This window comes from Garra rufa, chromosome 3, assembly GCF_049309525.1.
Source record: "Garra rufa chromosome 3, GarRuf1.0, whole genome shotgun sequence".
NCBI classification, from domain to species: Eukaryota; Metazoa; Chordata; class Actinopteri; order Cypriniformes; family Cyprinidae; genus Garra; species Garra rufa.
In genome coordinates, this window is record NC_133363.1 from 49,471,325 (window position 1) to 49,485,791 (window position 14,467).

Consider the following 14,467-nt stretch of genomic DNA (forward strand, 5'->3'; position numbering starts at 1 on the left):
CCTCAATTATATATATATTTTAAATATAGTATATAATCAAGGGTGCACATAGTGGTTTGACATGATTGACACTAGTTAATGTAGCCATTTCTACATTTTATTGGGGCTGGCGTCCAGCTATTTTTAGCTGTACAAAACAGCTCATTCTGCTGCTGGATATTACACATTGGTGTGTCTTGCCATGTTGTTTTAATGTATTGTATCTTGTTTTAATGTATTTTAATGTATTGTATCTTAATTATGAACACACTGGTTTGTAGTGCAGACAGTTTTACCGCCCACAGGCTAACTTCCGCATTGAAGAAGGTGGATAAGATTCCCATTCTAACTGAAAGCATAAATCTACGTTATGTGCTCCCTTGTTTTCAGCAAAACTGACATTTAATTCACTAATGCACCACTTGGTTGCGCTAAACCCAGCAGTGCATATAGACGTTTTTCCTGAACGTGGAAGTCACAACCTGAAGAATCCGATCTCCGGTGTTCCTAGTCAAATTAGCATTTATTCCGAGTTGATAATCTAATGTTAAACCTATTAAAATGTTTTTAAAAAGCACATGGCTCCATAGCGCCATCACTTGGCAATTTCACAATGACAGTCATTTGTCAGATGTATGTGTAGATGACAAGAAGCTGTCGACGTTAGCTACTTTAAAAACAGATGGGGGCTATTTGAATAAGTTCCTATGGAGACCGGAACAAAAGAGCATCCAATCTGACGTTAGAATTCATAATGGCGGCGCTCATGGTTTACTCAGGAAAAAGGTCTATATACTTACTTTTTGGCAACCCATTAAAAAAAAAGTTTGCTGGTTTTAGAATTGAAAATGACGAAAATTCACATAAAAATAACAAATTAAAAATTGATGAAAAAGTTCATATTAACATTGTATCTTAAACCCCCGTTTTCATAGACAAGGTTCAAGCCTAGTCCTAGAATAAAATGTAAGTCTGAGCTGTTTTAACTGAAAGAAACTTGCACTGACTGATCTAAAAATATATCAGAATCTTTGTTTTGTCTCAAGATGCACACCAGTAATGTTTTTTTCTAAGGCACGTTTATAAAAATGACTTAAATGTCTTAACTGAACTAAGGCCTAATCCTGGCTTAGGCTAAGCCCTGTCTATGAAACCGGGCCAAAGTGTACTATAAAATACTCAATACTCACTTTTTGTAATATAACAGTATTATCACACTTTTGTTTATTGTTTTTTTTTAAATTATAGTTATATTTAATGGGTGAAAAACTATGTACAGTGTGAGCTCCGAACCAAATCTCCAGGTGCTCTTATGAGAACCAGACTAAAAAAAACTTATGTGCATCCCTGTATATAATAATATAATATACATCATTTCAATATATTTGTATAGTATTTGTACATTTATTTGATCAAAACACAGTAAAATTGTGAAATATTAATACAAATTTAATATATATGAATATTTATTTTTTATGTGTGATCTTACAGAAATCACTGCTGATTAATATGCTGATTTCACGCTCAATAAACATTTTACTATTATTATTATTATGTTTTGAAAAGTTGCTTAAATGTGTAACATTTTTGTGGAAACCATAATCCTGTTTTTTTTTTTTTTGAGGGGGGGGGGGGGTTTGGATTAATAAAAAAGAACAGCATTTATTTGAATCTTTCCACCCAATAGCAAACTATATAAATATTTATGAGATAAAGTTTGAAATTAGAAGTAAAAGTCACAATGCTGAGATAAAGTTACAATCACTAGAAATAAAGTTGCAATTTTCAGAAATCAAGTTGAAACTGATTGGAGCTGGGGTATCTAGTCAAATTAACATCTTTTCCGAGCTGATATTATAACGTTAAACCTGCGCACATTTTTATATTTAGTTATACTGAAAAAGTTTTAATTTAGTCGATCTATTTACCCCTTTTTAACATGGATTTCTATGGAGACAGGATACGAAAGAACCCAAATGGAAGTTAGAATCCATAATGGCGCCGCTCATCTGTAACTCAGAAAAGAAGGTAGATACAAAGAAACATTTTGAGAAATAAAATCTCAGTTGCAATAGTCACAACTGCAAGAAGCGCAGTTGCACATGTACAACATAGAGTCACAATTACCTTCTTGCTTTTTCATTTTGAGATGGAAACTGATTTCCAAATTATTCCACCCACACAAAGAACAATACTGTAGGGGAATCACTCCTTTATTTAAATGCTGTTATTCCTCCCAAACCTTTGCAGCATCTATGAGGCCTTGGTGAAGACTTTGAACAAAGTCAAAGTTTATTTGTTTAACATTTTCTTTACTTAAAGACATTCAGAGTAGGAGAAGGTGAGGCGAAAACTAGAAAAATGCTGTAATAAGGAATCAAATTTAGTTGCAAAGAAACCAACTCCACCTGACTCTCTCTCTCTCTCTCTCTCTCTCTCTCTCTCTCTCTCTCTCTCTCTCTCTCTCTCTCTCTCTCTTATCTTTTCAAGTGTAAGTACTTGAGCAAGGGTGAAATGCATGATCAGCTCAAGATGTTCAATGGCTGAAGGTGAGGAGTGTGCGCTCACACACAGCAAATGTCTCATCATTCCTCTCCCGTTTTGCTCATTAAGACATTACATAATCAACTTGTGGTTCAAGTGAAGATCAAAATGAAAGGAGGAGTGCCAGTCCGTCAGGCTGCGTACCCTTCTCTCTAAGGGGGCACGCGCTCTGTGATGGAACACCTATCACTGCCATACCAGCTGTTCTTTTGGCTTCGCTGGGAACTGCCGAGACAAGCACTGTGCCATCTGGGGACCTGGTGCTAATCTGTGTAGAACTACAAAGTTTGCTTGAATAAATTAAAGAAAAAATGTTGTTCTGTATCTTAAAGCAGATGAATTGGAAGACATGAACATGAACCCCCATTCCTAAGAGTGAAAGGATCACAGAGATTACTAGCCTTGTTCACCTTGTTCACAATTACTGAGCATGTTTGCAGGAACTTATGCATGCAAACTGAGTTTTTATGAAGGCTTTTAGGTCAGGCATGGTTCTGAGGCCAAGATAAAGATCAGAGGGGAGCATGATGGGAAGGCCATGTAGTATTGGGTAGCTTAAAAGAAGTCAATGTGATTTTGGTTTTGAAATCCATCAGCATAGCCAGTAATCAACCACCGTGTCTACTTTTTGTCACGTATCTTATAGAAAGGAGGAAAATTTGCATTGGAAAAGCCAAAAATACAAACACATTGCACTTGCAAGTCATGAACTAGACAGTTTCTCCATTGGACTGTCTCAAAACTGTTTCAAAGCCATCCTATGGAGTCTATCAGGATGGGTCAGAGCATGAAGGCTGTTTGTCTGTTTAATGATGGAATTGTATATCATTATAACAGAGAGGTTCCAGATATGAATCAGAGTATGTTAATTATTTATTCTCTCTCCGTGCTGATTTGGCAGTTTTTGGGACTAATTAGCATACGCCGCAGTGTGGTGCATAAAAAGCAGCTTCACCGAGACCCCCTCACTGCTAATGAGAGGGCACACCTCTAACATCTGACCTCAGTCAAAGAGACAGACAGATTCAGAGAGCGAGTGAGAGAGAGAGGGAGAGAGATGGACGTGTGTGGTAGAGGTCTGTCAGGTGAGCCTGTCAATGTTCTCCGCTCTTTCTTGATCTTAAATGTGAACACCCACACCGAACTAGAGGAATGAACATGCACAATTAAACATTAACTTTTAAAACTAAGAAGCTTAGAAAAAAGAAGAAAAAAAGAAAAAACGTATGTTAAAAAGTCAAAATGACATACTAAGTTGAAATTATGACTTTAAAAGTCATAAATATTAGATAAAAAGTTAAAATGTCGTAATTATGAGAAAAGGTCGAAATTATGATATACATAAGTCCTAATTATGAGATAAAAAGTCAAATTTATGCCATACATAAGTCAGAATTATGACATAAAAAGTCAAAATTATGACTTCAAATGTAGAAAATGTTGAAATTACGACTTAAATAGAAAATTATGACATACATAAGACACAATTATGAGATGCAAAAAGGTAAAATTATGATTTACTAAGTTGAAATTATGACTTTAAAAGTCGTAATTATGAGAAAAAACTGAAAAGTTTGACTTAAGTCAAAATATTGACATACATGAATCATAATTATGAAATAAAATGTCAACATTATGACCTTAAAAGTCATAATTATAACAAAAAAGTTGAATTATGACTTAAGTCGAAATGATGACATACATAAGTCATAATTATGAGATAAAAAGTCAAAATTATGACTTTAAATGTCGAAAATGTTGAAATTATGACTTAAAAATTATGACGTAAAATTATGATTTACTAATTTGAAATTATGACTTTAAAAGTCATAATTATGAGAAAAAAGCTGAAAAGTTTAAGTCGAAATGACATTCATAAATCATAATTATAATATAAAATGCTAAAAATATATCTTTTAAAAAAGTCAAAATTATGATTATACTTAAATCATAATAACTAGATAAAAATTTTTAATTATGACATACTAAGTTAAAGTTATGAGATGAAATTAGTATGTTATAATTTTGACTTTTTATCTAGTAACTATGACTTTTAAAGTCATAATTTTGACTTTTTATCTAATTATGATTTAAGTTTAAACAGAATTTCGACTTTTTTTTAAAGATATATTTTTTTTACCATTTTTTTTTACCTTTTTTGTGATAGTACAGTATTGACAGAAGTGGTAGAGAGAGAAGGAGGACCCCTAAAGTGCAACGGCGCTGTATGTTGGCACACTGCCAACTACGCTATTGGCGTCGACATAATTTTGACTTTTTAACACATAATTTTTTTCTTATGTCGCAGAAATGGCCTTCCATAGAACGGTGTCCTTGTAAAGAATGTTTTATTTTTTCCATAGAATGATAACCAATAAGGCCAAATAGTAATTTGCACCCTGACTTTTACTCAATGGACCAAAAATGCTGAAACATTCATCAAAACACATATTTTATGTTTCATAGTTGTCATACAGGTAACAACATAAGGGTGAGTAAAAGATGGCAGAATTTTAATTTGTGAATCCCTTGAGGTATGAGTTAAAAAAGCAGGGATGTAGCCTCTCTAAATAAGGTCTAGTGATAGCAATGTCTATAATGTAGACAAATCCTAACTCACACATAGCCTTTCTCTAGAACGGGTTCAGTGCTAATTTCAGGAAGCAAAGTAAACTGTACGTCAGTTAACATAGCAATTTCACCTTTCTCTCACCTCAGTGCACAATCCGTATATGACAACCATAAAGTCTAGACAGCAATCATACAGCTCTGCAGCTTGCTTTTTTTCTTTCACCTTTTGAGTAGCTCTATAAAAAAGTTATTTCACTTTCGCACTGTCTCCAACACAAACCACACAGCTGTTCCCAGATGGTCCCCTTCTGTCAAACCCACTACAGCGAACACACTCTTACACAATATCTGACACAAATCTCACCTGCACCAAATCAGCCGACGAGGCACTGTTAAATAACTTTTATGCAAGATTTATGGATAGAAACACTTACGGAAATCCTTTTATCGACTGACATAACAGTTTTGCCTCTGGAAGGATTTCAAGACGTCTGCAGTAAAAAGTGGAAGAACCTTGTGGGATTTGACTGTTTTGTTTTGTTTATTACATTCCCATATTAAAAAGACATTACAGGGCATCTGTTTGGCTGTGCTCAGAAATGCATCTCACAAGGGGAACATGTAATTTATGAGGAGAGTGCTGCGTATTTTAGGAGAGCCCATACTGTACATTAGGACCGGAACATTAGGTACATTAGGAAATAAAAAGGAGCAGACGAGATATCATTAATATATTATTCTCTTCTGCAGCGATGAAATTAAACAAAGAGCATACTGAGACCTTTTGCTGATGCCTCCCGCTTCACACGTTTTCTTATGAGAAAAAGAGCCGAGTCATCTCACATGTGCTTCTTCTGGAGTTTCAGAAGAGATCTCAAAAATTATCTTTAACTGTGCACAGACTTTCCAAGATGCTGGTGATGCTCCTTAATTTGAAATGATTTTGTATTTAGACCTAAAATGTAAATTTGAATGTAAAGAAGAACTGAATTAACATTTATGTCAAGACAGTCTTGAATACTGGCTTAATAAAGCCTTTGAAAGTAACAATAAAAAAGATTGCAAGATAGAAAGAACAATAGACAGAACAATGGAATGAAAGAACAAAAGAATCATAGATAGAGAGAATTACAGAACAATACATAGAATGACAGATAGAACGATAGATAGAATGAAAGAACAATAGAACGATAGAATCATAGATAGAATCATAGAATGATAAATAAAACTAGATATAGAATAAGAGAACGATAAAATGGTAGAACAATAAAACAATAGAAAAAGATAGAAAGATAGAATGAAAGAATGAAATAATCATAGAGTGTAAGACAGAACAGATAGATAGATAGATGATAGATAGATAGATAGATAGATAGATAGATAGATAGATAGATAGATAGATAGATAGATAGATAGATAGATAGATAGATAGATAGATAGATAGATAGATAGAACGACAGAATCATAGATAGATAGAACTACAGAATGATAGATAGAAGGCTAAAAAGATAGAAAGATAGAATGACAGAATCACAGATAGAACGATAGAATGATAGATAGAACGACAGAATGATAGATAAAGATAGATAGAAAAACAATAGAATCAGATATAACAATAGAACAATAGAACGATAGATAGACAGACAGAGAGAATGATAGAACGATAGATAGAACAACAGAATGACAGAATGATAGAACGATAGATAGAACAACAGAATGACAGAATGATAGAATGATAGATAGAACAACAGAATGACAGAATGACAGAATGACAGAATGATAGATAGATAGATAGATAGATAGATAGATAGATAGATAGATAGATAGATAGATAGATAGATAGATAGATAGATAGATAGATAGATAGATAGATAGATAGATAGATAGATAGATAGAACGATGGACAGATAGACAGAATGATAGAATCATAGATAGAATCATTGAAAGATAGATAGATAGAAAGAACGACAGAATCATAGATAGAATCATACGATAGAACTACAGAGCAATAGATATAACTACAGAACAACAGACAGAATGAAAGAATGATAGATAGACAGACAGATAGAACGATAGAACGACAGAACAACAGATAGACAGACAGACAGACAGATAGATAGATAGATAGATAGATAGATAGATAGATAGATAGATAGATAGATAGATAGATAGATAGATAGACAGACAGATAGAACAACAGAATCATAGATAGATAGAACTACAGAACGATAGATAGAAAGATAGAACGACAGAATCACAGATAGAACGATAGAATGATAGATAGAACGACAGAACGACAGAATGATAGATACAGATAGATAGAAAAACAATAGAATCAGATATAACAATAGAACGATACATAGACAGACAGACAGAGAGACAGAACGATAGATAGAACAACAGAATGACAGAATGACAGAATGATAGATAGATAGATAGATAGATAGATAGATAGATAGATAGATAGATATATAGATAGATAGATAGATAGAACGATGGACAGATAGACAGAATGATAGAATCATAGATAGAATCATTGAAAGATAGATAGATAGAAAGAACGACAGAATCATAGATAGAATCATACGATAGAACTACAGAGCAATAGATATAACTACAGAACAACAGACAGAATGAAAGAATGATAGATAGACAGACAGATAGAACGATAGAATGATAGAACGACAGAACAACAGATAGACAGACAGATAGATAGATAGATAGATAGATAGATAGATAGATAGATAGATAGATAGATAGATAGATAGATAGATAGATAGATAGATAGATAGATAGATAGATAGATAGATAGATAGATAGATAGATAGATAGATAGATAGATAGAACAACAGAATCATAGATAGATAGAACTACAGAACGATAGATAGAAAGATAGAACGACAGAATCACAGATAGAACGATAGAATGATAGATAGAACGACAGAATGATAGATACAGATAGATAGAAAAACAATAGAATCAGATATAACAATAGAACGATACATAGACAGACAGACAGAGAGACAGAACGATAGATAGAACAACAGAATGACAGAATGATAGATAGATAGATAGATAGATAGATAGATAGATAGATAGATAGATAGATAGATAGATAGATAGATAGATAGATAGATAGATAGAACGATGGACAGATAGACAGAATGATAGAATCATAGATAGAATCATTGAAAGATAGATAGATAGAAAGAACGACAGAATCATAGATAGAATCATACGATAGAACTACAGAGCAATAGATATAACTACAGAACAACAGACAGAATGAAAGAATGATAGATAGACAGACAGATAGAACGATAGAATGATAGAACGACAGAACAACAGATAGACAGACAGATAGATAGATAGATAGATAGATAGATAGATAGATAGATAGATAGATAGATAGATAGATAGATAGATAGATAGATAGATAGATAGATAGATAGACAGATAGACAGATAGAACAACAGAATCATAGATAGATAGAACTACAGAACGATAGATAGAAAGATAGAACGACAGAATCACAGATAGAACGATAGAATGATAGATAGAACGACAGAACGACAGAATGATAGATACAGATAGATAGAAAAACAATAGAATCAGATATAACAATAGAACGATACATAGACAGACAGACAGAGAGACAGAACGATAGATAGAACAACAGAATGACAGAATGATAGATAGATAGATAGATAGATAGATAGATAGATAGATAGATAGATAGATAGATAGATAGATAGATAGATAGATAGATAGATAGATAGAACGATGGACAGATAGACAGAACGATAGAATCATAGATAGAATCATTGAACGATAGATAGATAGAAAGAACGACAGAATCATAGATAGAATCATACGATAGAACTACAGAACGATAGATATAACTACAGAACAACAGATAGAATGAAAGAATGATAGATAGACAGACAGATAGAACGACAGAACGACAGATAGATAGATAGATAGATAGATAGATAGATAGATAGATAGATAGATAGATAGATAGATAGATAGATAGATAGATAGATAGATAGATAGATAGATAGATAGATAGATAGATAGATAGATAGATAGACTGATCTCCATTAGGTATCCTGAGCTATGATAGAGTAACCTCTGAACAAAAAAACTCTTCTGAACATGCTGTGAAAGGACATTGCACATATCTGGCTGATGTGGATGCCGGTTTATACTGCTGTGAGGAGGGCAAGGCATTATACTCCACAGGAACAGACACAGGCAGAGAAAACGAGAGCGTGAGCGTGAACAAGAGACCTGCCACACTTTGATGTTTGTTTCCCATTATAATCTGTGGGTTGTAATGTGATAGTGAGTTCAGGTAAGGTTAACAGGATTTTTTAAAGCTTTTAAAACATGTGTTCAAAAAGGATTTGAGCACTCGCACAGGTGCACACACCCACACATCTATGAGCCCACACTTACAGAAGGAGCTGTTTTCGTCCTTTGTGCCGTCCAAGGTGCCATCGGGTAACATCTGCAGGTAGAAGCCATGCCGACAATATAGACGCGTGACGATACCTTTCAGCTGCGGCTCTGAGGAAAAAAAAGAGAGAACATTTCATTAAACCTTGCCTATGTATGCCGGGAAAGGAAACATCTCAATGCATCTTAAAAGATATGTGCTGGCGGTACAACAAAAAGTGGAGGTTATATCAGCATGACTGAATTAAGAAAGACTGAAACCAAAACACACCCACACTAACAAGCACAAACCAGACAATACATCTTTAATTTCACAGCTTACCTCAAAAGACTTGCACAGTGTCAGCCATAACAAACTAAAATACAAGCAGCCATGTTTACAAAGCACATTAGGAAGATGAGAAGATGTTTCTGTCTGTACTGGACAATGCAGTGTGGTGTAATAACAGGAACAAAACATTCAGGGCTTCTCTGTCTTTTATCCCCTTTTCTTCCCAGAGTTTACAGCATCAACAAAACAAACTACACAAAAGAGTTCAGTGAACAGTTTTTTTCCTTTTTAAAGGGATAGTTCACCAAAAAATGAAAATTCTGTCATTCATTCTCAGCCTCATGTTCCAAACATGTAAGACTTTTGTTCATCTTCAGTACACACATACTGATATAGTGATAGAATTGTCTTTTTTGGGTGGACTATCATGTTGTACCAAACCTGTGTGATTTTTTTTCTTCTGTGGAACACAAAAGAAGATATTGTGAAAAAAAAAAAAATAGTTTAGATTCCCTCTGATTTCCGTTACATTTTTTGACCTACAATGGAAGTCAAACTATTTTATTTTGTGTTTCACAGAAGAAAGTAAGTCATACTGGTTTGGAACAACATGAGGGTGAATAAATGATGACAGAATTGTCAGTTTTGCGTAAACTGTGCCTTATTATTATATTATAGCACAATAAGGTAATTATTTAGCACCATGGTATACATGGTATATCAAAGTACCTTGGTGTCATCTGATACCACTGTATTATGGTACTTCCATTGTAACTTTAAGGGACATTTTTGGGCTATCTGCTCTGCTAAAGAAAGGATACTAAAAACTAAAAAGACCAAATAAAATATCTTCTGGCTTTATGGGTTTCTGAAGGAGAAGGGAGGTGATAGATGATCAAATGAACTATAACAGCTGGTAGGGGATGTGTCTACCAGTCTGCTGGACATCTGAGGTAAAACAACACAAGAGGGACACTGGTAATGGAACAGGAAGGTTAAGGCAATATTATGAGATGTCACTGTGCTAAAGCATACAGTATATGTTGAATTCACATAAGCAACTAACAGCTATGGGTGTGCACACAGTTGCTTAACTAGTAACTAAACTGGTATGTTTATAGAATTAATATTTTTAATATTACAAATAATATTAACATTAAAGTGCACTGTGCCTGAAAATCTGAAGTGAATAAAGTAAAAGCAAAGACACATTAAATGAGTGCAAATGGTGTTTGTTATCTAACTACCTTAAACAAATCTACTACAAAAATATCACAGCTTTTTTGAGGTGGATTTTAAGTGTAAACACAGGCTTCTCTTTAAATATTAAGCAATTCCATTAAAAGCACAGCTGACAGGTAATGTGTCTATTGTTGTGGCAGCCGCTAAGAGAAGTCTAGAAAGAGAACAAATGAGAATAATATATTAAAATATTAATATATTAGAAAATACTAAATACAGTGATGGTCAAGAGTATTAGAACACTAGTATTTTCACCAGCTAAAATGGTTTTAAGTCAGTTATTTCTATCTTTTGCTGTAGAGTGTCAGTAGGAAATATCAGTTTACATTACCAAACACAAAATTTATTTCACCATTAACTGTAATAATCCAGTGAGTTTTTTGTTTGCACAAGGAGTCTGACAACAGCCAGTGCTTCACACAGAGATCTGATCTCATCATCATCCAGTCTGTTTGGAATGAAATGAAGAAACAGAACAAACTGAGACAGACTAAATCCAGAAGAACTGTGGAAACATCTCCAAAGCTACAGTACTGTTAAAGGTTTTAAGCACTTGTAAAAATGCTGTAAAATGAGGATGTTGTCAAAAATAGTGTTATAAATAGATTTTCTTTATCAATTAACTACTATTAACTAAATTAAATAACATTTGGTGTGACCATCCTTTGCATTTAAAGCAGCTTTTGCCCTTGGGTCCACTTGCGCATAGTTTTTCAGGTTTCTTGAAGCATCTTGAAGACTTTGCCACAGTTTTTCTGGATTTAGTCTGTCTCATTTTTTTCTGTTTCTTCAGGTCATTCCAGACAGACTGGATGATGATGAGATCAGAACTCTGTGTGGAGCACTGGCTGTTGTCAGACTTCTTGTGCAAACAAAAATCTCACTGGATTATTGCAATTAATGGCAAAATGTTTGGAAATGTAAACTGATATTTCCTACTGACACACTACAGCAAAAGATAGAAATAACTGACCTAAAACCATTTTTTATCTGGTGAAAATACTAGTGTTCTAATAATTTTGGCCACCACTGTACACATAAAATAAGAAATGTTCCTTGAGCACCAAATGAGCATGTTAGAATGATTTCAGAAGGATCATGTGATGCTGAAGACTGGAGTAATGCCTGATTAAAATCCAGCTTTGCTGTAACAGATATACATTAGATTCAAACAGTTATTTCACAATATTTCTGCTCTTACAGAGCCTTGGTCAGTGTATGAAAAATCTTACCGACCCCAAACTTTTCAGCATTTTAGTAATCTCTTTTTCTTTTTGTCACTCTTTTTTCACTAACGCTCACTCAGTGTGCCTCTTCCATTTCCTCTTCCATTTCCTCTCAGCACTCCCTCTATGTAAAACACTGCAGAAATGGTTTGGTCTTTCTCTCTGCAGGCCTCTATTTGCTAGTGCCCATTGATCAGTTCTGAAGGTGAGGCCCTGAGGGGCCAAACTACAGTTTTAACATTCAGCTACATGGCACAGTGTCTGGCTGCCACCGCCACAGTCCACAGACAAATCACCGCTCACGGAAGCCGGGAAAGAAATATGTGTGCGCATTCGCATTAAAGGCTCCACACAAAGCAAAGAGGCAGCAAATAACGATATTCGCAGATTAAACCCGCATATTCTGCCGCGATAAGGCACATTTCCTTCATCTCCTCCGACTCGGTTGATTCGGGTTGTGTAGGAAATTCCCCGCAGATCCGTCTTTGTCAGCCTCTTTAGTAGCGCTGCCGTGACACGCTTTGAAAGCCACACACAGAGCGGCACTGATACACAAGCCCTCTCTGTCTTCGGTCTGCACTGCATAACCATAAAACCCATCTCCGGGGACAGAGGGTGTGAAGGGCACTCCTGATGGGTGATATTGATGTGAGTTTGAGTGTGTGCGCTCAGGGATGCCAGTCTGCCAAGAGCCCAGGCTTCAACAAAAGTTACACAGACACATTGGCCCACCGGGGACATCACCTGGTTAGAGATCTCCTTTGCCTTTTCTATGCCTCGCTATCCCTCCTATAAGCCCCGTCAGGGTGAGTTATGTGGTTTTGCATCTCTCTGAATAACACCATACATCAACCAATCAGCTGGAGATGGAGTCGTCGCCTTCCCGAGGGGAGAGGAAAGTGAACGAGTGTTACGGAGGGAGAACAAGAGAGTGGGCAGAAGTTATGACACGCTTATTTTATTGGAAGACATTCACACGCTAAATAAAAGAGGAAGACTCTCATACTTCACGCAAAGCATCGATAAAGCTTTCAGGCACAACAGATCCTAACAAAAGTCTGGCTCCTCCACTGCCATATTTCATACGGAGAAAGAAAGGGAGAGGGGAAGAGACAGAGACGAAGAGAGATACAAATAAAAATAAGACTGCATTTATTATACAGCATGTGAAAGGGGTCATATTATAGATTTTTAAAAAACTTTCTCCTCGAAGTCCACTTACATTGTGTTTGTGCCGAAAACAGACATATTTTATAGTTTTTTTCCTGGTCTCTGACCCTTACAAATAAAAAGTGTGTTGTTTTTTTTTGTGACTGTAAGAAGTGCCATTTCATCAATACTTACAGTTTCAGTTTGAGGTTAGTTAGATTTGTTTGTTTTTTAAAAAGAAATTAATACTTTTTTTCAGTAAGGATGTATTAAATTGGCCAAATTTAGTTACTTATTGATTGCATGTTTGCTTTCTATTTATCTACGAATCCTAAAAAGGGTTTTTCCAGAAAACTGTTAAAAAATGTCCACAAAAATATTAAGCAGCACAACTGTTTTCATTGATAAAAGTAAGAAATGTTTCTTGAGCACCAAATCTGCATATTAGAATTATTTTTTAAGCATCATGTGACACTAAAGACTGGAATAATGGATGCTGAAAAGTCACAGGAATATTATTATTTTTTTTTAGCAAATAAATGCAGCCTTGGTGAGCATGAGTCTTCTTTCAAAAACATTTTTAAAAATCTTACCATCCCCAAACTTTTGAATGGTAGTTATTGCAAATTTCAATGCCGGAAGCAAAATAGTTTTGTAAGAAATTCTATTAAAAGTTAAAATGTCCATTATACACTGTAAAAAGTAAAAATGTGCAAAGCATAACTACTAATAGATTAATAATTCTGTTATTCTGTAAAACTGTACAATGATCTGAAGCTATTTAAATGTACAACAAATACAGTTCAAATTTAACAAAACAGTTCCACTCAGGAAAAAAAAAAAACTCATGAATCAGATCATCCTATAAACATAATTCTGATTTCTCTTAACTGTCTCTTCATATTAAAAACCTGCAGACTACTTCTTGTTTCGCATTAAATTACAAAAACATACTTGTCAAGCACAATACTGTCTGTGCTGAGCTAACAGGAGTGGAAGCGTACAAGTGCATGCTTCATATTCA

The 14,467-nt window shown here is 34.6% G+C and overlaps 1 protein-coding gene across 1 annotated transcript in view; it reads right to left on the minus strand.

The window, feature by feature from the left end:
* Positions 1-14,467, minus strand: part of fgf11a (fibroblast growth factor 11a) — an 86,844-nt gene that overhangs the window by 23,058 nt on the left and 49,319 nt on the right. Inside the window, exon 2 of the mRNA XM_073836647.1 lies at positions 9,556-9,666. Within this exon, the coding sequence (XP_073692748.1) occupies positions 9,556-9,666 (111 nt within the window). The remainder of the gene's footprint in view (positions 1-9,555; positions 9,667-14,467) is intronic.